Source organism: Lissotriton helveticus, chromosome 8, assembly GCF_964261635.1.
Source record: "Lissotriton helveticus chromosome 8, aLisHel1.1, whole genome shotgun sequence".
Classification (NCBI taxonomy): Eukaryota; Metazoa; Chordata; class Amphibia; order Caudata; family Salamandridae; genus Lissotriton; species Lissotriton helveticus.
The window spans coordinates 233,844,562-233,870,370 of record NC_136069.1 but is presented as its reverse complement, the minus strand read 5'-3'; the positions used below and the strand labels follow the sequence as shown (position 1 = coordinate 233,870,370).

The 25,809-nt window shown below is 41.1% G+C and overlaps 1 protein-coding gene across 2 annotated transcripts in view; it reads left to right on the top strand.

The window, feature by feature from the left end:
- Positions 1-25,809, top strand: part of CCDC82 (coiled-coil domain containing 82) — a 170,147-nt gene that overhangs the window by 45,355 nt on the left and 98,983 nt on the right. For both annotated transcript variants that reach the window (XM_078656991.1, XM_078656992.1), the window contains exon 3: positions 5,259-5,427. In XM_078656991.1, the coding sequence (XP_078513117.1) occupies positions 5,259-5,427 (169 nt within the window). The remainder of the gene's footprint in view (positions 1-5,258; positions 5,428-25,809) is intronic.

Genomic DNA, 25,809 nt, shown 5'->3' with positions numbered 1-25,809 from the left:
CAGAGCAGACAGGCTTAACTTAGAGCAATTTGTAAAGTATTTATGCAGTACCAAAACAGTAATAAAGTCAAAATGCAAAACAATAATTAGAAAAATAGAGTAAAATGTAATGAACCAAATGACACCAAAATTTGAAAAATGCAATTGGGGAAACCAGACATACGAATCTCAAATGTTTTAAGTTCAAATAGTGCCAAAAAAGCATAAAATGCCAATGATAGTCAATGGTCAAGGTGAGGCAGGACCTAGGTGCAATTTGAGGCTGATACGAGTTGAAAACACCAATCGGGTTTGTACTGGTCAGAGTTTTGTATCTTCTGATTTAGTCCTCAAAGTCCCAATCGAACATAGGAGTACACTTCTACAGCTCCCCAGGACAAGACTCCCCGCCCCCTCCCCCCACGGGAGGCATTTAAAGAAAGGGTACAGTGCAGGTTCAGTTACTGCTGGTCAGCTGGGCACTTACATGAAAAGGCTTTTTGTAGCTTATTGTATTGATGTAGCTTGATAAAGTCAACCTTATGACCCTTGGACTTCACTTCTTTGTCCTGGGTGCAAGAGGGTAGGTCCAGTCTTTCAGGGCTCCTCGCAGGTCACATACAGCAGGTCCAGTCCTCTTCTGATTTTCCACAGGTCCAGAAAGTGTTCTGAAGTGGGTACCTGGAGGTGCCACATTTACGTCTGGCACAAGCTTGTAGTGGGAATGACTCCTGGGCAAGGTCTAACCAACAAGGTAAACATTTCAGAGGCTAACCTTACCCACTTTGGGCATTCTTAAAATGGAGAAAGTCTTCAGCTGCACTAAACTTGGGCTCTGAGTGCTTGTGATGTGTGTGGTGGGTGTATCCTCCCACATCTAACACTAAAATCCAGTCTGAAGCAGCCAATGTGCCGACAACAAACCAAGAGTCCGGTAGGTCAAAAGCAGAGTCATTCAGCAACCACAGCTAATCTGCAGGAATCAGCGTGGCATCCTGTACCCTACCTACTGCCCCCAGTGTTACATGTCAATCCAGCAGACCTGTCAAGCAGGATCTAACACTCAACCAGAATTTAGCACTGTAGTGGCAAAAAGGGTGCCCGCAGCCCCCACCCTGAAATTCAATGGGGTTTAGAGGAGTCATCTCTGTCCCTTCAGGTCAGCCTATTGTTTACTGTTCGGAGGCATTTCACGCCAATTCCCAACTATTCAAGACGGTCTAGGAGAAGCTGGAAAGCAAATACAAATTAGGCTCCAGGCAGGGAAAAGGTAACTTTCTAAAAGTTACTTTTACTTAATATTTATACAAAGTCCGACTTCACCATTGAATTGCATTTTTATTATCTATTAAAAACAGTTGTTTATTTAATTTGCTAGCTGGTCCCATTCCTGAGACACTGCATTAGTATTTTAATCTGTACTCTGGTTTCTACATAGGCCTGCCACAGTGAAAATAACGTTTGGGTGCTAGTCAGTGGAAGGGCATATTAGCATTGCATTTCTACGCGTCTTACTTTTAAATACCATGCCCCCTGCTGTGTGGGCTACAAGGCCTGCAAAAGGAAGTTATTAGTATTTAAACTGAAGGTTTTTACCTGTCAAAAAGGGGGTTATTTTGACAGATTGCAGTGCATATTTCGCACTGTTTCAGTCAGGTTACTATGGTAGTCCTAAGCCATGTTTGCCACCCACTGTAACGGATGGTACAGTAGCTACTATAGTCCACTAGTGGCATTTAACTTCCATGCCCAGGGTACACTTTGTACCATATACTAGGCACCTATAGGCAAGTTAAATATGCAAGCTAAGAATATTGAAATTCAACCATGTTTAAAGGGGGAGCAAAGGCATGTTACTACTGGTTAGCAGGGATAAAGTACCGTAGACAAAAAGATATGTGCCTAGGAGGTCCCTATGTTCTGCCACAGCAAATTCCATTGAGATAAACAGGTTCCAAAAGGTCCGACAAGGTGGACAAGCCTTTTCAATAAAAGCTGCTCAGTTGTGGAACAAGCTTCCGCCCAATCTAAGAGGACACACAGACCTGTTGAGATTCAGGAATGCCTTGAAGACATGGTCACAAGGCAAGAATTGCCTGCAGCAGTATGCTAGTCTCTGTTCCCCCTCTAAACAACTCTACGCCTTAGCACCACAATACCAGTCTGGTCACAGTGCACTTCACAGATGCTATAAATAATTAAAGTGCACAAAGGTCTGCAGCCAGCAAATATATTGGGTCCAACAAAATATGAGAAATCAGACGTGGCAACTCAGATATGTTAGAATTCTTACACATCTGCTCTAATTGTATTCACCTAGTAAGGCTGTAACAGGGCTCTTCATCGGATGTTTATACATTGTTGCAGCATTTCTTTGGAAGTAGTCTGTGTATGATGGAGAAAGCTTTCTAGTGAGCCGCATTGTAGCAGTAGCAAAGTGCCTTAAATATGATCTGTCTCCTCCACAACAGGCAAAGAAGTCATCTTCATGCTTTGGCAGTGGAGTCAAACGTAATGTTAATTAAAGATTGTCCTAACAGCTGAGTTTTAGACCAGCTGGAAATTTTGAATAACTTTAGCAAAAAGTCCCAGATACCACACATTATCGTAATTTAGGCAGGAGTTGATAGATGCATTTGCCACTACTTCTCTTAGATTACTCAGGAGAAAACTGTAGGACCCTACTTTATTAAAGCTCATGTCTATATCCAGAGTAAAGCTCAAGCTTTTAATCTCTGCTGCTTTAGGCGGGATTCTAGGGTCGACTCCCAGAGGGATAATGAACAAAGGTTGCCTTTTTCCCGAAGGCAATCACTTCTGTTTTAGACACATTGAGGTTTAATGGATTACAGTAACCCGATTGTTTTACTGCCACTAAACAGTTGATATGCCAGCTCTTTAACTCACACAGAGGGTTAGCAGAGTTTAAAACCATCTGGAGATCATCTGCATATGAGATAATGCCTAATCCAAATCCTTTAACACAGTGAGTGAAGAGTATTGTGCATATTAAATAAGCTTAGTGACAACGTTGAACCCAGTAGCACATTATAGCTTACCAAAAATATGTTAGAGCTAGGTAATGGCAGATTCACCATGAACTGTCTTCCGACAAAGATTTAAAGTAATTAATTTCAGGCCCCTTGATGCGCAACCCCACAATATGCCCAATCAAAAAGTAATGGTCCACCATATCAAAGGAGACAGAGAGGTCTAGCATTATGAGGTTTACCTGTTTTCTTTATACCGCACAGGTCTTTTAAGGTTTAGGAATGAAGACAAGGCCAGCTCTGTTCCACATCCAGGTCTGATATTCATTTGGTTCTCATCTATTAGTTGGTGGTCTTCCAAAAAATTGGAGAGCCAATGTGCTACAAACTAATCTCATTATTTCCAGTGCAGGGAAGAGGGCGTTAGGTCTATAGTTACTTTAGTTACCGTGTATATTGGCCATTGAACAGGATGTGATACAACACATGCGATTACAGTGCCTCACAGAAACTTTAGTACACTCAGCATTAGAATGCCAATCAGCACGAGTTATGTTTCTAGTATATATCTGTATCCTGTGTGTGTGTTTTCTGTACTCAACAGGCAGTCTTATTTGTCTGTGATCCCTGGCGTTCCATAAACTTCATTTATGGATAGCCCCAGAAAGGCGGCATACACATGTGAAGTGGCCCCTATCATTGCCAACAGATTTCATATTGAAGAAGTACTAAAGATGTAAATTGCCATAATAGTGTGCACTCTGCCAGGGTGGCGGAGGTGCACTTGGTGTACAATAAACAGCTCTGAGCACCTGGTGGAAGTGGTTACTGGCATAGAACTATCAAGCTGCCTCAATAAGCTCCAAATGTATCCAGAAAGTATCCTTTATTATAGTGGTAGTTAAAATTGGACATCAGCCAACGCGTTTCGTTCCGAATGGAATTTCGTCAGGGCTTAATTCTATCTCGGTCCAATCGTTCTGTATGTGTGGGTCAGTAATTCCCAAGGTCAAAACAAGGTAGATAAAGTCCTCCACATCCACAAAAACGTGGTAACGTCCCGAATAATATTTTTCGGCGTCTCGTTTTCCCAAGACCAGTATTGCGGCCAATAGTCCTGGTCAATGTCGACGTGCACAGTATAGGTCCCTCGTCTGGATTTTTCTGGATCAACTCTTGGGAGAAGTGATATCTCCCCAATACAGTGATCCCCATCTTTACTGCTTCCACCTTTTATAAGATTGTAGAACCATACTCAGCATGACTGCTTGTAGTTGAGGGTTACTTAGCTCATAAAAGCTTGTAAGCAGTGATCTTTCTGTCGATGCTCTAATGAACTAACTAAGAGGGTCGATGTGCAAGATTGGAACCGTCTGAGTCTTTGTAAGACTTAATTAATCTTTGTAAGACTTAGTCCAAGGGTAGTAAAGAAACCTGTGTGAGACAGGATTCCAGTTTAAAACCTCATGGGTTTATTCAAAAATATGACTGGTACAGAAAGAAAGAAAAAAGTAATTAATTATTGAATCAAGAATCAGCATTAACAAAATAATCAAAGTATACATTTACAAGAGTACTAGTATATGGTCTGCTTCTGAGGAAAAGACTAAATACAAATCACTAAACAGACTGACATAGAGTCTGCTCCAAAAGAAGGCCCAGCACGACACTGGTGCTTTTACAAAATAAAGCAGCTGTGACAATGTTTCAGGGTACAGAAGCCATGCGAATTTCATAGAATGGTAAGAAATACGAGGGTTGGCTAGCAATGTTGTAAGCACATAAACCAATCAATATTCGGGTTTGCAAGATATTTTCAGAGACCCCTAATTAATTTAATTGATTAGGGTATGCATAACTAATTTAGGAAACAATTTATGTATTTCACTTTAAATTTTTTGTAACACAGCATTAAAGTGGTTGGTTCAGTTAGTGAATGGCTTTCTTAGGACATACGCAGCAAAAATAAAAGAACATCGTCAGAGAACATGAATATTAAATGTTATGCTTGTGCATACGCCGTAGTTAAAAGAGAGAAAGGCTTGCTCACATAAAATAAATGTGCACTATTATTCTGCAGCAATTATGAATAGCTGTCAAATCAAGCTGATTGCAGCATATTCATGTTCACTAAGGCATGTTTAAATTAAGCACTATTTCTAATTAGTAAAAACTCCCCAACATTTTTATTACAAATGTTAATATACCGCACTGATGTTCATATCCTTTGTACAAAATTGGTTTTGTGTTGCTAATCAAGCATCATGTTTGGGAAATATCTCTACTTAGAATGAAGAAGAATCGACGTCAAAAGAAACTAGTGAGCATGAGGACGATGATCGTGGGAGTATTAGTAGTTTTATAGTAGAAGATGAAGAGGAGGAAGATAGTGACGATGAGAATGAAACCCAATCACAAGCTTGTCAGTCTTTGTTTTTACAACATAACATTCCATTAGGTAAGTTTTCACTTTCTTTCTGTAAATATGTAAAGGAGTTATGTTTTGTACAGAAAGAATCCCATGTCCTGCTGTAAACGTGCAATATTCTTTTCTGTTAAACCTATTTCCTACTCCAGCTGTGCCTTCACTCTACATGCCTTAGTCCTAAATATCTACCTCACCACAGCTTTCATTGAGTCTCATTCTGTGGGAAACATTAGTTAAATGCCAATTAGTTTGTTAAATGTAGGGGCACTTCTTACTTCTTCAAATAAGTGCTGAATTCTTCTTCCTGTAGCATTTTGACTAACCCTGGGCAAAGCACTACGCTCGCTCGCGTAGTTTGTGCTACTTCGCACTACGCGAACTGCACATAGCACAGTGCAAACACGCCTAGCGTAGTGCAGCGGTAATTTGTTGCTTGCTCGTGGTCGTCAACGTCAAGTTGGCAACCGTGAGCAAGCAAAATGACATCCCGGCGAGATTTTTTCCTCGTTCGCGATCAGCAACATCAAGTTGCCGATCGTGGAAAATAAACCTCCCGGTGGGATTCTCAACGCGGGGAGGTCAGGTTTCTCATTGCAAGTGGTCGCGTATGCTCGCGATGAGAAACTACCAGTCCGCGTTGAGACAGCTGCCGCTCGAGTAAAAATCTAGTCAAGCGACAGAAAACTAAAGCTCGCACTGTGCAAGATGCCGTTTTCAATGATTGCACAGTGCCGGATGCTTGTCCGCACTGTGCAATCATTGAAAACGGCATCTTGCACAGTGCGAACAGGGTACTTTGCAGTTCGCGTAGTGCTACGCGTAGCTCGTGTAGTGCGAAGTGCACTTCGCGTAGCTACGCGTAGCGCTACTACGCCCAGGGTTAATTTTGACTCTGTGTCGGTATATAGAGCCTATTCCTTGACTTCATAGTCGTGAGAGAATGGTTGGAAAAAGTCCTCCTTAGATATCTAACATCCAGACATGTGCCACAAATTTCTTGATTAACAAAAATTAATTCAGTCGACTGTATGAACCACATGGTCTTCAATCAAAAGAATAAAGTATTTCTTCACCAACTTATATTCATTCATTTGTTGCTTCACTATGGTGCTCTCTCACCAAAACTCTTTCATATTCAGCTTATTCAGTAAGGCATTTTCATGAGGGTATACAGATATTGTGGCACCATTTGCGCAAATATTGGGAAAAAGGAAGTATGCGCTACATTCGGCACATGTAGGTCAAGTAAAGAAACCTCTCTGATGGCATTTGTCATTATGAAAATGCCAGAAATAGAGAAAGCCAGCCTGATGAAAAAAGGCTGACGAAACTCCATTTTGGGGAAACATAATGAAGCAATATCATTTTCACGAATGCCTAAAGGTTTTCGTGGAAAAGGTATATTGGAAATGGATTGGATTCCAAGGTTTGAATCCAAGGTTAGATATTTAAAAAGAACCTTCTCACAGTTCCTAAAATATTAGGAACCATAAGAAGAAATATATAAAAAATGGAGAAACAATAAATAAGTAGAAATCCTTGCTGTAGTCTTTTATGTCCACCACAACCTGCTAGTGACGATGAAGAGGGCGATGATTTAGGGATTCAAGAACAAGAGATCGAGGCTAAAGTAAGAAGTGGAAAGGAGGTGGAACTTGAGGATGGTTGGAGTGGTTTTGATGGGGTGGTGGGCTGCAAAGAGGGTTATTGAATAAAGGCAACAGTAACTTTGAGGGGAAGTGGGTTCGGAGGGAGAGGTGTCCCAGATAGTGAAAGGAAGGGGGAAGAATGACAGAAAGGAAAAGTTTAAAAAGAGTAAAATATGGAGAGGGTGGGGATGGGGCTAGAGGGTTAAATGGATGAACTAACCCTTAAAAAAACAGAATAGGAAATACCACTTTAACATACACTTTTTTCACCATGAAGTACATTTACCAGGTTGGATTTGCCAGCCTGATGAAAGCCATTCTGGGAGGAGAAATATGTCAAAACAGGTTTAACAAAAAAGATTTATCAGAACCGTTTTCTTCAGGCTGTATTTTCGTAGAATACACATACAACACTCCCTACCATTTTAAAGGCCATAGAGCATTCTCAGCCACATGCATGAAAGAAAATTGCATTCGTAAACGGTGTGAATCGCAAAATTCGGCCGTTTGCGAATGCAATTTCCATTTTTGGGATGCATTATGCATTTTGATGTTTTCGCAATTTAAGAAATCGCAAAATTGCGATTTCTTAAATTGCAATTGCATTTAAGGAATCTCAAATTGAGATTCCTTAAATGCAATGCATCAAACTATTAACATTTGCGAATTCTCAAATAAGGGGTGCAAATTACCATGAAGTTGACCTTCATGGTAATTTGCGAAAACTTTGAAAAATGCACAAAAGTGCAGTTTTCAAAGTTCCATTTTACACACACACACATGCCCTTGGGGCATGTGTGTGTGAAAATGTACTTAATGGCAAATTTCAGGGGTTCAACAGGGTGTCCTTTGGACCCCCCTGCACCCTTGAAATTGCATTCTCATTTTGCGATTCCTTAATTGCGAATCGCAAAATGAGAATGTCTTCCCATTCATTCCTATGAGCCTCTAGGCCCATAGGAATGAATGGGAAGGGATTCCTTAATTGCGATTCTCAAATTGAGAATCGCAATTATGGAATTTTAAGAAATCGCAATTTATTTAGCGATTTCTTGATGCATTGCAGTTTGCGATTCCTTAATTGCGATTCCTTATTTTTCGCAATTAAGGAATCGCAAACTGCAATGTTGATGCATGTGCCAGTCTGTGCCTTACATCATAGTCCATAGTCTTGCACCATCTTAAATTCTCAAAATTGTCTACCGCTATTAATCCAGATAGCCACAACCCTAAAGAAGAAGAAAAATAAGGAGGAGTATATATAGTTTGCCCTTCCATTTTTTTGTGAAACAAAAACAACCACGTTTTAATGGATTTAAATGTGTTTCTGTAGTAATGTTATTTCAGCTCATTGTCGTCTAAGAAATAAGAGAGCTTTATGTCACTAAACATAATTATTTATGCTTTGTACATTCCAGGCAATTAACGTGCGTGATCCAGTCAGTAATAACCTCCACGATAAATCTATATGTTCGAACAGCGATGCACTTTTGTGATTCAAATTCCCCTTATCTCTCTCATGTTTAAAACGTACACACATCTTTCTCAACACAAATTCCATCATCTCAACCCTAAAAATTTAAACTGACACATCCCATAACTCCCAGATACATCCGTCAAAAAGGTCAAGACCAAAAGAAGCATGTTAGAGATGTTGTGAAATATGACCAATATTCCCCTTTCAGCTTAAACCAAACCATATCATACATAAAACTGTAGCAGAATGCAGAACCCACAGGCCTGTAGGAGCTCTCCCAGATCAAGAGAAATCCCAAAAGCAAAACTTCTGAATCAGTGAACAATCTGCAGACACCACTGCTCTTTTTGTTACAGAAATCATGGCTCCTTTTCCTGGCATTCACTATATTAGGACAGCTAATTACCTCAACTCCAATAGCCTTATCTTCCAAGAGTTTGTTGTTCTGCTAATTCTTGAGGGTTTCTCCCAACCTTCCAGCCAGATCCACACCATCTCCTGATACAAGAAAAATGTGAATTCTCATTTAGATCACCCTAATTTTGCCTGGGAATAGCACCATGCACTACATTTCAATTAATGCTTCTCGGCTTGGAAATATGTAAGTTGCCATTGTGCCTGTTAAATGTTATCTGAAAACACAGTGATCACCAGGCTGTCATATTGTGCTGCTGCCCCATTTCCTGCCTCCAGTAGATTTCTGTCCCCACTCAAGTATTCAAAGGTCAGACAATAACAGACCACGGCCGGGTTCTAGGTTTCAGGACTGAGGTCCGGACTGTGTTTGATTTCTAGATGTTGAATAGTTTGGAGAGAACTTGGGGTTTAGAGCCTTATGCCTCTGTTTCACCAGAACAAAGTTCACTTTCTGTAAATCCCAAGAAACAAAGACATTGCCTGCATCAACCTTCCACATTCTCGACTCTCGCATCTTGGACTCTTGTGTACTCCTGCAACTTTAGCACAGAGGTTCTAATTTTTGACACATTCTCATCAATCACTTCCACTGCCATCTTTGTCTCTTTCGTTCTCTCCAGCAGATTCTGTAGATTCATTATAATCAATCACATTTATACGAATGCAGAGTTGATTTTATTCTGAAGAGCAGACTTAGAATCTGTGATAGCTTTTAGATCAGCAAGAGAAGGTGTGCCATGACTTGGCATTTGAAATGGCGGACATCACCATCACTAAGCTAGTAATGTATTGAACAATTGTGTTGCGCGTAAAAAAAAAGATATATTTCCCTTGGACTATACCAACATAAGTATTGTTTAATCTTGCTAGATTCTTTGTTCTTGCCGGCTGGGGCACCGTCAGTTGTATTCAGTGCATGTATTACGTTTGCTATAAGCAAATGCATTCAAATCCTTATCAGTACGCAGAACAAGATAAATCGCTAAGCTACACCATGGTTGAGGCCCAGACTCCCATTCCTTATAATTTTGACGTGGCACTCTGGTGCTAACAGGTGTTGGCATTGCACTCTGGTGCTAACAGGTCTCTTTTTCCTTGGATCTGCAGCTCTCCTCACTGGCCCCTCACTAGATGTGCTACCCAGACAGGCACGCACACAGCGCTTTGCTATCCTCTCCTCCCAGCGTCTCCAGCTTAGATAAATGTGCTGCCATCCCTCTCCAGCACCTCGAGGACTCTGTCCCTTATGTCACCCTGGCCTCTCTAGTTCTCAATGAGTCCTGGCCATACACCAGGCCGCAGCACTGTCCCCTACTCCCTGTGCAAAGCACACATCCCAAGACAGTGTCGCACTCACAGTATTTCTTTTTTAAACCCAAGAAATAAGTAGCCATCAGGCTTATCAACAAAACATTTATGAAGAGAGCCAATATATTGGGAAGTTTCTTGCATGGTCTACTAGACTTCGTAAAACAAACAGATAATTGACAACATTGAAAATCCACAGACATGGTCCTTACTGGATAAAAGTAAGGAGATTGGTTTGGTCTTTCTACGACACGATTGGAATGTCTATGAGAAAACTGAGGAGATTCCTCGTTCAAAACTAAGACGAATATAGCATGTTACTACACATGCTATTACATCACTTTCTATTACAATGCAGTCGTTACAATGACCGCGTTGTTAGAACGTGATACCTTTACATCGCAAGTCATTAGATCGACTTGCTGTAACTCCAGCGTGTGCAACAGTAGGGAAGGTGTTGGAATAGTAAATTATACTATTCCTTTGTTTAGAGCGCCCCCTACTGCAAGTCGATCTAATGACTTGCGATGTAAAGGTATTGCATACTAAAAACGCAGTCGTTGTAACAACAGAGTTGTAAAAGCTTTTATAACCAAGATTTTGGGACGACGTTGGGTTTGCTACGGTGCACTAGGGATAGTACACAAAAAATCACACTATTGGACACTCCACCAACTACCGGGGCACCGTCCCACCCCGGATGAAACTAAGCTAATACGAAAAAAAGAGCTGGGAGTGCGATATTTATGTCAGAAACAATTTGAGTATTTAATAAAAAACATATAAATCAATCAATGCGAAAATACAGTCAAAATTCTTCTTTTTCTTGTTTTTCTGCAGCCGACGCGTTTCGTCCTAGAGGCAGGACGTCATCAGGGCTGCAATAGTAAACACACAATACAAATACATCATTATATGTATACAATCTCACTCAATAACCTTAGTAACCTGTGAAATGAAACAACACATCCACAGGTAACATATTAAATACAATACAGCTCCTGGTGCCGAATGATACTGTCCGAACATTAATTGACATAACAGTTCTACTGATAAGCGGGAATACATTCCTCAAATCATCCAATTGGTTCCATCAAGTGCATATTTCACAACATATTTGTTGTGCCTAATTTTACACACTAACATATTTAATTTACATCCTGTGATGAAGTGCTAGCAAACTGTTGTGCAAGTGTTAAAAAACAATCATTCATGGATAGTGGACCGCTCACATAATATTTGTTGAAATGAGAATCTTCTTTTATTATGGCTCCTAATTTTAAACCAGTGGTCTAGGCAACAGTTACTTCAAGAGGCCGATTCTTCATATGCACTCTAGTAATATTGTCAGACTGGGGTGAGGCAGAAAAAACGGAAAAACCAATGAGTTACCCAATCAGTTTCTGAATATCCACCCAGATAACCTTCACTACTCAGGTTCTCTTATTATCCTGTACTGCCTCCATGTGCCAAACCATGATAGTATCCATACCTTTTCAAACTCAACGTTTCGTCTTCTCTCTAAATCGATTTAACCATTCTTTAAATCGAGAGTCTCTTAAAAACGATCCACCCGTGGCTTCTCGCACCTACAAAATATCCAGAACACACTAATATAATCTAGAGTTCTATATTAGTCCTCTTTAATATAAGCCCAGGGTGTTTCCCTATTAACTCACCGCTTTCCAATATAGTGCAGCCAAGCGGGAAAACAACTTCTATGTCTGCAGTCACAATGTCCATCTATTCATAAACTGCTTATTCTAAAAAATATTGATAACAAAAAAAGAGAAAAAAGGAACAGATGCTGTAAATTTGGCATATCTTATATTGGAATTTCTTTCTTATGTTCCCCGCTACCTAAGTTCCTCGCTTACCTTCGTAAACTCGCCTCGTGAAACCTATGACCACGCCAACCGGGTGCGATAAATCCCGGAAGTGCGGTTACTCCGATCTCCCTTGGTTAAAAAAGATTCCTATAGCCAATCAGAGCTCTCAAAAATTACGCGCGCATTATTATGCCGTTCACCTGTTAATGAATGTGAGTTCCCATTCAGGTCCGCTATCTTTTCCTTGCCGCTTGTCATTTACCTATCATGCGCACTACGCTGTTACGAGGTTGGATCGCTGCCTCTGTTCATTATCGATAGTATATCCGGTCATGCGCAATCAACTGTTCTGCAAGTCAATTTGTTCACCATAGTGTTTCCGGTCCTGCGCATTGGATGGGCATAAGTTTCCAGTCTAGTCCGCATGTATAAAAAACTTATGATATATACTAAAAGGAGGTTTTCCCTGGATAGTTATTGTAATCTCTGCATCATGATAACCTCTAATAATACGCATATGCGCGCTCGTCTACAATCATGAAAAAAACCGTCTATACGTGCTCCATTACACCATACACCACGTGCGCCATTGTCCATTTTGCACGAGATTACATCTTTATATATTTACTCACACGTTCGTTTAAAATGTCCCAAAGCCAATTAACAAGCTCTCATCGGCAGAGAAATATATCTATCCAATAACACCGTGTACCAGCACACGTATGACAAAAATAACATTGCGACCTCTACCTCTTCTTATTATTGCTATGCTTATATGTTACTCTTGTTTGCACGAGATTACATCTTTATATACTTACTAACACGTTCGTTTAAGATCTCCACAACCCATTAACAAACTCTCATCAGCAGAGAAGTATAACTATCCAATACCTCCGTGTACCAGCACACTCATAACAAAAATACCGTTGCGACCTCTACCTCATCTTATTATTACTATGCTTGTGTATCCCCCTTTTAGTCAATAATTTGCGAGTATGTCTTCATATAAATGATTATCACACCGGGGCATATTAATGTAATATTTCCATATTATCTCGAAAAGATTACCAACTGATTGGTCTAGTAATAGATTATATATGTATACACTCGATAAGAAAGTATCCCATGAAAAATAAAGAGACCAACGGTTTGCCTGCTCAACATCTCAGGATGTGTACAATGGACACATAAAATCTGCACTTAATAAGGAAGTATCCATAAAGAAAACAATAATTATTAAAGAATTTATGCCAAAAAATGGTGTAGTTCAGAGTCAATATTTAAGCCATGAGTCATACTGCGACATTTGATTATCCAACGTGCTTCTGTTTGACGGATTCGTAGTTCCCAATTCCCCCCCCTCACATGCTGCGGCACCTTTTGTATACACAGCAATTGACCTTTTCATGGAAAAGACTTTGCAGGAATTTTTTAAACTGCAAGATAATTACACATTGAATCACCATTATAAAGATAATCTGTCCCGGCAAGAAAGATTAGCCTTATCGAATTTAAAACAAGACCCCTCAATAATCATCAGGGAAGCTGATAAGGGAGGGAACATCGTTGTGATGAATAGGGCAAATTATGTGGCAGAGATACGGGAACAATTGAAGGATGAGAATTGTTACAAAAAAGTTAAAACTAATCCGTTGAAAGAGGTTTCCCAAAATATATTGGAACACTTATGTGTATGGAAGGAGGAAGGACTGATAGAAGATTCAGAATATAGGTACTTAAATGTTAGTCATCCAATGTCTCCCTTCCTTTACACATTACCGAAAATCCACAAGGACAGAGCTAATCCACCAGGTAGGCCCATAGTCTCCAGCATTGGCAGTGTCACAGAACACATGTCAGAGTTTGTTGATGGCTTTATTAAGCCGTTAGTGGTGAACTTACCTTCATATGTGAGGGACACCACTGACATTCTTAATAAATTGCAGGATTTTAAGTGGGAAGATGGGATGATCTTGGCAACATTAGATGTAGTGGGTCTGTATACCTGCATCGAGATGGACAAAGGTATTCAAGCGCTAGAGTACTTTTTGGGCAGCAGAAGTGCGAGCTTAAGACACCACTCCAAAATGTTAATTCAAATGAGTCAGCTAATTTTGAAAAATAATTACTTCCTATTTGAGGATGAATGGTTCCACCAGATCAGGGGCACGGCGATGGGATCCAGGTTTGCTCCCTCTTATGCCAATCTATTTATGGGCTGGTATGAGAGGGAGCACGCCTGGTGCCGCAGAGCTGGTGAGTGGATGGATCTGGTGGTATTCTGGGCCAGATTCATCGACGACATCCTAATAATATGGAGAGGTACTTCCGATGAGCTTGAAAAGTATTTGCACTACTTGAATCATAATGATTTCAATGTGAAACTGACAATGAATCATAGTACATCTAGTATAGAATACTTAGATGTGACACTGACAGCAGTTGGAGATAAAATCAGCAGCAGTCTATTTAGAAAAGCAACGGCCACCAACTCGATCTTAAGAGCAGAAAGTTTTCACCCAGGATCTGTGATTGGGGGAATACCTTACGGTGAAATGGTCAGAACCCGCAGAAATTGTAGTGGGGATGAAGACTATACTCATAAACTCAATCAATTGAAACTGAGACTAAGTAAGAGAGGCTATGCCAAAAAAGATCTTGCAAGGGCTAGTGAGAAAGTATCTAAAATTGACAGAGCAACCACTTTACTTCCAAAAAAGAGAGAAGTAGTCAGGCACAAACTTTCCTTTGTCACAGCATATTGTGTCCAAAAAGAAAAAATCAGACAAGCACTAAGTAGAAATTGGACCCTATTGAGAGGTGTCCCGGGTCTATCCACAATACTGGATGATAGACCCGCAATCACGTTCAAAAAATGCCCGACCATTAGGGATAAAGTTTCGACGAATTATATTCGTCCAACAAAGAAGCCAACGACAGATTGGTTATCCACCCAGCCTAAAGGCTTTTACACCTGTGGATCCTGTGTTATATGCTCGCACGGCATTAACAAAACAAAAACTTTCAGATTCAATGGATCCAAGCAATTTTACATTAATGATTTCATTAATTGCAACAGTGTAGGAATAATCTATGTTATCATCTGTAGCTGCAACAAAGTATATATAGGCAGCACCAAAAGACCCTTAAAAATAAGAATGCAGGAGCATAGACGAGCAGTAATGAATCGTGACACTAGATCCCCACTCTACGTGCACATGGAAAAGGAGCATAGTGCCAACTTGGGATTTAAATTCCATGGTATACAAAAGGTGCCGCAGCATGTGAGGGGGGGGAATTGGGAACTACGAATCCGTCAAACAGAAGCACGTTGGATAATCAAATGTCGCAGTATGACTCATGGCTTAAATATTGACTCTGAACTACACCATTTTTTGGCATAAATTCTTTAATAATTATTGTTTTCTTTATGGATACTTCCTTATTAAGTGCAGATTTTATGTGTCCATTGTACACATCCTGAGATGTTGAGCAGGCAAACCGTTGGTCTCTTTATTTTTCATGGGATACTTTCTTATCGAGTGTATACATATATAATCTATTACTAGACCAATCAGTTGGTAATCTTTTCGAGATAATATGGAAATATTACATTAATATGCCCCGGTGTGATAATCATTTATATGAAGACATACTCGCAAATTATTGACTAAAAGGGGGATACACAAGCATAGTAATAATAAGATGAGGTAGAGGTCGCAACGGTATTTTTGTTATGAGTGTGCTGGTACACGGAGGTATTGGATAGTTATACTTCTCTGCTGATGAGAGTTTGTTAATGGGTTGTGGAGATCTTAAACGAACGTGTTAGTAAGTATATAAAGATGTAATCTCGTGCAAACAAGAGTAACATATAAGCATAGCAATAATAAGAAGAGGTAGAGGTCGCAATGTTATTTTTGTCATACGTGTGCTGGTACACGGTGTTATTGGATAGATATATTTCTCTGCCGATGAGAGCTTGTTAATTGGCTTTGGGACATTTTAAACGAACGTGTGAGTAAATATATAAAGATGTAATCTCGTGCAAAATGGACAATGGCGCACGTGGTGTATGGTGTAATGGAGCACGTATAGACGGTTTTTTTCATGATTGTAGACGAGCGCGCATATGCGTATTATTAGAGGTTATCATGATGCAGAGATTACAATAACTATCCAGGGAAAACCTCCTTTTAGTATATATCATAAGTTTTTTATACATGCGGACTAGACTGGAAACTTATGCCCATCCAATGCGCAGGACCGGAAACACTATGGTGAACAAATTGACTTGCAGAACAGTTGATTGCGCATGACCGGATATACTATCGATAATGAACAGAGGCAGCGATCCAACCTCGTAACAGCGTAGTGCGCATGATTGGTAAATGACAAGCGGCAAGGAAAAGATAGCGGACCTGAATGGGAACTCACATTCATTAACAGGTGAACGGCATAATAATGCGCGCGTAATTTTTGAGAGCTCTGATTGGCTATAGGAATCTTTTTTAACCAAGGGAGATCGGAGTAACCGCACTTCCGGGATTTATCGCACCCGGTTGGCGTGGTCATAGGTTTCACGAGGCGAGTTTACGAAGGTAAGCGAGGAACTTAGGTAGCGGGGAACATAAGAAAGAAATTCCAATATAAGATATGCCAAATTTACAGCATCTGTTCCTTTTTTCTCTTTTTTTGTTATCAATATTTTTTAGAATAAGCAGTTTATGAATAGATGGACATTGTGACTGCAGACATAGAAGTTGTTTTCCCGCTTGGCTGCACTATATTGGAAAGCGGTGAGTTAATAGGGAAACACCCTGGGCTTATATTAAAGAGGACTAATATAGAACTCTAGATTATATTAGTGTGTTCTGGATATTTTGTAGGTGCGAGAAGCCACGGGTGGATCGTTTTTAAGAGACTCTCGATTTAAAGAATGGTTAAATCGATTTAGAGAGAAGACGAAACGTTGAGTTTGAAAAGGTATGGATACTATCATGGTTTGGCACATGGAGGCAGTACAGGATAATAAGAGAACCTGAGTAGTGAAGGTTATCTGGGTGGATATTCAGAAACTGATTGGGTAACTCATTGGTTTTTCCGTTTTTTCTGCCTCACCCCAGTCTGACAATATTACTAGAGTGCATATGAAGAATCGGCCTCTTGAAGTAACTGTTGCCTAGACCACTGGTTTAAAATTAGGAGCCATAATAAAAGAAGATTCTCATTTCAACAAATATTAGGTGAGCGGTCCACTATCCATGAATGATTGTTTTTTAACACTTGCACAACAGTTTGCTAGCACTTCATCACAGGATGTAAATTAAATATGTTAGTGTGTAAAATTAGGCACAACAAATATGTTGTGAAATATGCACTTGATGGAACCAATTGGATGATTTGAGGAATGTATTCCCGCTTATCAGTAGAACTGTTATGTCAATTAATGTTCGGACAGTATCATTCGGCACCAGGAGCTGTATTGTATTTAATATGTTACCTGTAGATGTGTTGTTTCATTTCACAGGTTACTAAGGTTATTGAGTGAGATTGTATACATATAATGATGTATTTGTATTGTGTGTTTACTATTGCAGCCCTGATGACGTCCTGCCTCTAGGACGAAACGCGTCGGCTGCAGAAAAACAAGAAAAAGAAGAATTTTGACTGTATTTTCGCATTGATTGATTTATATGTTTTTTATTAAATACTCAAATTGTTTCTGACATAAATATCGCACTCCCAGCTCTTTTTTTCGTATTAGAGTTGTAAAAGCACCGCGATACAATGGCAGCCTTGTAAACGCTGTTTCCAGCTGAGACAGTTTTTAACTCTGATAAATATCTAAAAGGAGAGAGAGGAACTGAAGTAGCTAGTTCACTTCCCCCTAGGATATAGGTAATGATCAAAAAGAGCTAGCTGTACTGGTGATGCTCAAGTAGTGTGCGTCAGAAAAACATATTAGTTTTTATGAAGGCCCTCACCCACCAACCTAGTTGTTGGCATGCTTCATCATTGGGCCCCAACTGACGCACCGAGTGTGCCTTAAGTGTCATACTGCCGCAGGCAACAAGGGAGCAAAGTACCCCAATTATCGAAGAGATTCGAGCGCCTGAGGTCTCTCTTGCTCTGTAAAATATGTCTAATGGTAGGGCATGTGGGTGGAGATGGCATCTCAAAGGAATTTTTTATATTTTTTTTCTAAACAACTACTACAATTTTTTACAAATTATTTAATCAATTTCAAACTGGGAAATCTATTCCACAAGCTTTTAAGGAGTTAATGATCGTAAGCTTCCTCAAAAAAGATACAGACGCTACTAATGTTAACACTGCTAGGCCAATAAGCTTGTTAAACTCCGATTATAAACTATTTACAAAAATGTAGACTTCTCGTATCATACCGGTAGCTAATGGGCTTATACAGAGAGATGAAGGCGGATTTCTACGCTAATACTAGATTTTAACCCAAGCAATTGACTATTTTCCAAATACAAAAACAAAAGCTGCAATTTTTATGATGATGTGGAGAAGGCATTTGACCTAAATTGGGACACATTATTTTTTTATCCCAAGGAAATTTGGTTCCCCATGTCAATTTTTAGGTCTCGCCTGGCGATGCAGCGCGAAAGCGGTGTCGCCAACGAGATCTATTGTTATCAACTTGCCTGCGAAGTGGTACAGACTGGGCCACGCGCAGGGCTTTGGCGATTGGGGTCTGTGGACGAGCTTGTGAAGACGCACACACACGCACCAGCCGCACCCAGCCACGCACAAACGCTCCAGCCGCCCCCTGCCGCGCACACACGCACCAGCCGCCCCAGCCAGTGTACGTGTACTCGATTATTCAATAACAAACACACGCACCAGCCCCCACGGTACAACCAAGCCCCACTCACCGGGCTCTTTTGTGGTTGCTACAGGCTCCGTCTCCGGACTCCCCTGGTGTCATCTCCTCCGCCTCCATTGACGTGGCACACGCGGGGCTTCCCTCACTCATGGGAGCCCCCCACTTGCATCGACGGCCTCAGCCGCCACTCGTAAGCCAGGGCTTCTCCTTACTTCTGCCGCCACCGCGGGGCTCTCCCTCAGGCATGGGAGCCCCGCGTCATCACTTTCCTCTCGGCCAGCCACTCCGTGGGCACGACCTTCCGTGGAAGGCGGAAGTCCCGCACCACAACAGGCATGACGCTGCCGGACTTCCGGATTTCGCGCCAGATCAGGCCGGCGGCTTGCCAGGAACTCAAGCTATTTCTAGGTACTTGTTTTCTCACTTCCCTACAGCCTGTGTGCACGCGCATGTCGTCTCGCTGCGTCTCTTCCTCCAGCCATTGAAGGTGAAAATATTAAACTTCCCCCACGCCCGCATGAACAGTGGCGCGTGTCTTTTAATCGCTGAACCCCCCAGTCGAGCAGAAATGCAAATTGAGAGCGCGTTTGAGCTCTCTGCGGAGCTGTGCGGCAGTAATTCTTTTTAGCAGACTGACCATTTCACTGTATGCTCCATTGAACGCATTAGATTTTTCACAGTTCTTTTCGAAATGTGTCCCCCCTTTTTTTGCATTTCTGGAAATACGTGCAATGCATTTCAAAATTGTATTGCCAAAAGTGGGTTAGTTTTTATATCCCTTCTGTGTCCAGGGTCGACATGTTTGTTTATGAATGCACGCACAGCATGTGGCTGAATAGAAGGTGGCGAGAAATGTGTTGAGTCATGTGCCTGAGCTAGAGTCGTGACTCATGCGTCTGACACTTCACTACCTGAGACTGGGATTCTGGTATCTGTGTTCTGTCCTTATTAGAGAGACACAGTGCGTTTTTGTGCCGTTGAGAAACACCACGTTTGCATTTAATCTGTCTGTCTCAGAATGCAAGCTGATAGCAAAAATCCAGGTCTGTATTAAGGTGTCCAATATACCATGGGATTTCTGCACTTTAATCAATTTTGCATGTGAAATAAACAGTCACAGTTGAACTGGAGAGGCCACTTAGATGGTCAGAGTTGTGGGGAAGATAACAGACGACCTTTCAAGTGCAGACACGCGTATTAACATTGCTAATGACAACACATTTACAATCATCTGGAACAAAGGGGCTTCTCAACAAACATTAGTTCTGACCACAATTAGAGTTCCTTGGGCCATATAGTAAGAGCCACATGAATTATGCAGCAGGGAGGAACAAATCAGAAGGCAGAGTTGACGAAATTGTGAAGCAAGAAAAGGCAGATTTTGCAGTGTAATGTGGCATATTTTGTGACAGTATTGCTTCATTATTTTACCATTTATACACATTGTATTACTTTCTGGGCAAAGATTTGGCCCTATTAGCACCAGTTTAGCTACCAAATATAACCATAAACAACTGAAAGATGATGAGTGAACCTTTGTGAAGGACCCTCCATTGCTCTGGAACACGTCATCCAACTTTTAGTCACTTTTGAACCGATTGCGCTACATACAATTTTTTCTCATGTTAAAATCAGGATCTTATGCAGTAGATGATGTCTGACAGCCAGGGACTAAAACACGGTCACTGTCCCTGCTGAACCTCAGACAAGCAACGCCTTCTCTTTTCATCAAGTAAATGCCTTATTTTACACATACAGTGGAAACATTATAACGTTCTGAATTCACGATTTTCTTGCATGCGTTTGAAAATGCCTTAAGATAATTTTTTTCCTTTTTAGGTCGAAGCACGACCTGCATTCAATGCGTAAGCATTGATTGCAGTGTGCTTCGACAACTATTGCTACCCGTTTTTGGGAATGTGGACACGAGAGGGTGCACGAGCGCAGATTTGCTCAGTTTTGACCTCGTGAGCGCGCACGGCGCCGTGCCCCTCTCGTGCCTCATTCCCTTGGTCAAACACTCTACACTCACGCATGCGCACATACACACACTGCATACACACACGCACCCTCCCTTAAACAGACACACGTGCACACAGACAGACAGACGCACGCACAGACACACTCAAACAGACACACACGCGTACACCCCACCCCCACTCACCCCTCCTCTCCCTCAACACACTCGCCTGTTCTGGCGGTGCTCGGCGGCGGTTCTGCCTCTCGGGCGGCGATAGCGCTTTCCGGGGCTCTCTCACCACATGAGAGCCCCGCCTTCCCCATGCGCCCGGCCGCTCTTCACCCGGTCCCCCATCTCGGGACCGGGACTGAATCCGGAGACTTCGTGGCTCTCTCTCGCTCTCTCCGCAATGGGGCGGGACTTCCGGTTGGGGCCGCGATGGGATTCGCCGGCTGCCCAACCGCTTCCGGATCGTCGCAGTCAGCGTGGCGGCCCGGCGGAGACTTGTTCACATATTTTTCTTTTTTGTGTCTTCTCCTCGTCGTTGGCCATACAGATGGACGCAAAGCTCAGAGAAAAGGTAAGAAGGCGCCATGATGTGAAACTTACGATTTTTTGCTTCAAAGCTCTTGCTATTCAGACCAAGAGACAGAGAGTCACGTGCAGAGCTGAATGTGTCCATGTTTGCCTATCCTGGAAGTTCGTGTCTGATTTTGGCAGCTGCGCGGTACTGCTCTGGGTAACTAGAAGTGGTTTGATATTTTACTAGAGTTGGCAGTCATTCTACATGAACAGTGTATTGTCTTTCTTATCTATACCGTGAATAAACACCATACTTTCTACTGAACCTTAATTAATCAATTAATTAATTAATTTGCCACGCTCATGTAGGGTGCATTTGGTCCAGGGACCCCTTCAGGACAGCACATTTGGTGCATAATATCAATAACATCATATTGCTGGGAAATGGGTGCATTTGGAAGCAGTTTAAATGTGGGAATTGTAATGGGCAAAGGCAGAGGATATTGGGTTTTGTGCGAACAACCATGCCATTAGCCCCTTTTTACTTTTTACTGACTTCCCTGCTTGCTTTTCCGTCGGTGTACTTCACAGTCTGTGAGTCCACTGTATGTTCCATCTGTTTTCTTTGACTGTCCACTGCAGAACATTATGATTTGCTGAGCAGGGGGCACTTAAAATGGAAGGCGCCATGATGTGAAACTTACGATTTTTTGCTTCAAAGCTCGTGCTATTCAGACCAAGAGACAGAGAGTCACGTGCAGAGCTGAATGTGTCCATGTTTGCCTATCCTGGAAGTTCCTGTCTGATTTGAGCAGCTGCGCGGTACTGCTCTGGGTAACTAGAAGTGGTTTAATATTTTACTAGAGTTGGCAGTCATTCTACATGAACAGTGTATTGTCTTTCTTATCTATACCGTGAATAAACACCATACTTTCTACTGAACCTTAATTAATCAATTAATTAATTAATTTGCCACGCTCATGTAGGGTGCATTTGGTCCAGGGACCCCTTCAGGACAGCACATTTGGTGCATAATATCAATAACATCATATTGCTGGGAAATGGGTGCATTTGGAAGCAGTTTAAATGTGGGAACTGTAATGGGCAAAGGCAGAGGATATTGGGTTTTGTGCGAACAACCATGCCATTAGCCCCTTTTTACTTTTTACTGACTTCCCTGCTTGCTTTTCCGTCAGTGTACTTCACAGTCTGTGAGTCCACTGTATGTTCCATCTGTTTTCTTTGACTGTCCACTGCAGAACATTATGATTTGCTGAGCAGGGGGCACTTAAAATGTACCCCTATCTATTACAGAGTGAGGCAGCTGTCACTCAAACCCAGCTATGAGGAGATTACCAGATGGTGACAGCTCGATCAATAGTTTGAGAACACAGTCTGTTTTAAGGGTAAACCTGTGAGGAGAAGGCCTACTACCGCAGGTAAAATCCACTCAGATCCCTCAAGTGGAGTCCTTCATTCCGCCTGTGAGTCTGTGGTGGGCTTTATAGTGTAACACCCTTATGTGCCTTGTGTTTGGACGCGTGTGGTGTCATGGAGTGGGGGTGTGGGTATCCACTCCCACGGTGTATTGCATGCTGAAAAAAATGGTAGTTATTTGTAATATCAATACATCTAAGTCACGTAAATACAACATATGTTGCATTAAAAATGCTATAGGTGTCACATTTGCGAAAGTTATAACTATAGGCATTGTAAATGACAAAGCTATTAATTTAGCTATTTTCAAAACCAACACATAAATAAAAAAATTGTCATTTACAAGACCAATAGCTCAAACTTTCCTAATGCGAGACCTATTGCATTGCAAATGCTTGTTTTTAAATGGTGAAATACACTTAAGTAAATCCGTAAAATAACACCCATAAAGGTAAAAAGAATACATGTACACTTTCACAATGCATATATCGCTTTGAATTACCTGCAATATTTTTAAAGGAGGCCACTGATTTTTACCATTTCAGAGCTCTATTAATGTTAAGTGATTTAGTAGAAGTTCAGTTATAAACCTCAAAAGAATGAAATTCTGAGTAGTCCTTCCCAGTGTGTGACCATCAGCTCACACCAGATGTCCGCAAAAAAGTTTAATTGACTGAGACATCTTGCCTGCTACAACAAGCATTTGCAATGCAATAGGTCTCGCATTTGCGAGAGTTGGAGCTATTAGCATTGTAAATGACAATGCCTTTTTATTAATTTGTTTTGAAAACATGCAAGTGGGGCATAAACACGCACTTTGGACGTATAGTCCTTGCTTACGAGAAGCAAGGCTGTCAGTAAAAGAGACTGCCAGCTTTGCTTCTCATAAGCAAGGACTATACGTACAAAGTGCTTATTTGCACACAGCTTGCATGTTTTCAAACGCATAAATAAAAGGCATTGTCATTTACAATGCCAATAGCTCAACTCTCGCAAATGCGAGACCTATTGCATTGCAAATGCTTGTTATCAATGCTGTGGAATCTTTATTAAGGCGCAACAGCAAAAGTGACCATAAATGTGAAGGCAACAGGGCAGAATAAAATTAACTGGGGCACACATCAGGGTTGCCCCCGTCCCCTGGGTTATTTACGTTATTTATTGAGCCATTAGCTATCCAGATCTGAAGTGACACTACAGTCACTCCTCAAACTATTAGGATGCCTAAAATCAAGCTTTTCGCAGATGATATTATTGTATATCTTCAACCAAACTTAGAGAATATTCGTAATTTGTTGGAATGCAATTGCAGAATTCACTGGAGTTGGAGCTTATAAAGTAATCCATTCAAAGACTGAAATTCTATTGTTTAATACCTCTTCAAACAAACTCCCTCATAACCTCCAGCCTTAACATGCACCTTAACGACCAATTAGATACTTAGGCATCTATGTAACGCATGGCAACTCTCAATTGTTTGTTTTAAACTATAAGACCACCTTATACAAAATGAAGGCACTGCTGGATAGGTGGAATTGTCTTCCTTTATCCATTATTGGAAAAGTGGCTCTAATAAATGTGTCAATTCTCCTAATAGTGCTTTTTCTTTTTCTTACACTTCCCAATATCTTTAAAAAACTCGATCAATTGTTCCAAAAACGTATTTGGAATAATAAGCAGCCTAGGACTAAAATAACAGTTTTACAGCTAGATAAATCACAGGGGGGACTAGCTTTGCCTCATTGTCAAACATATTTCCATGCTGCTCTTTCAGATAGTATAGCGCAAATCATGTCTAATACTGAAATAATTGACAATTGTATGTTGATACAGACAGCGAAAGAATCTTTGATTGAATTATCTGTTTTTTTTTAAATATTCAAATTACCCAGAAGATCAAAATATAAGTCACGGCATACACTGGAATATTGTATTAGAACGCTGTGGAGAAGCGTGGCTCAATGGTTAGAGAGGCAGACCCTGATGCAGAGGTCTGGCCCAGGACCAGGGTTCAATTCCCGCCTTGGCGGCTCTTGGACTCAATCTCCCCGGACCTGATAATTCTCGCCTCGGTACCTAGTCTAATCATGGGTCCCACTCTGTGACTCTAGGCAATAGCTTGCTTAATCTCCACAACGGCCCCAGCAGCGCTTGGATGCCTGGTTTCACCTTGGGGGTGCCCAGGAGTAGACATTTCACATGGAAAAGCCAGGAAGGGTTCCACAGCGGTATGAGTGCCGCGCCGGGACGCCCCGTCGCGTGGGCAGCCGTGCGCTTTACAAGTACAACTTTTACATTTACTAGCTATATGCTAAACGAAGAACTTATGTTTCACTGTAGTTATGCATGTGATGTATAATGCATGTCTTTGTTTCGAAATCAATTGTCTTTTTGGTTTTTTTGTGTACATTTACCTCTACACTTTAAAATGAACTTAAAACTTTCTTGTCAGCGCTTTATATTGAACATGTACAATCTTGCTATATGAATTATTTCATGTGTATTCATGTGGTTTTACATTTGTATAAAACAAACATGTTACCTTTTTCTTTATGAAGCTTCGCAAAGCTACAGTTATGCACTGCTCAATAAATGAAAACAAAAAAAATAGATTCAGATTGGTTGACCGCAAGTTTCTAGTGTGTTGCTAGTAACATAACCATTGACATAAGTAGGAACTTTATTGCCAAAAGCTCTAAAGACCAGGCACAGAATCTTGAAAATTGAATGCTTGGCTAAAGATAGCTAATGAAGCTCCTCAAGATGACTTGTGATTAGCTGGTGTCAGGGAATATTTAGCAGAAGTCTGACAGCCACATTTTGAGTTACTTGAAGATGGTGAAGAAGATATTATGGCAAACCAAGTTACAACTAGTTTCCGTAGTCCAAGTGAGAACTGATTAAGTCAGGGGCTATTAAGGCAAGAAGATAAGGAAAGAAGAGGAAGAATCTTTCTAAGT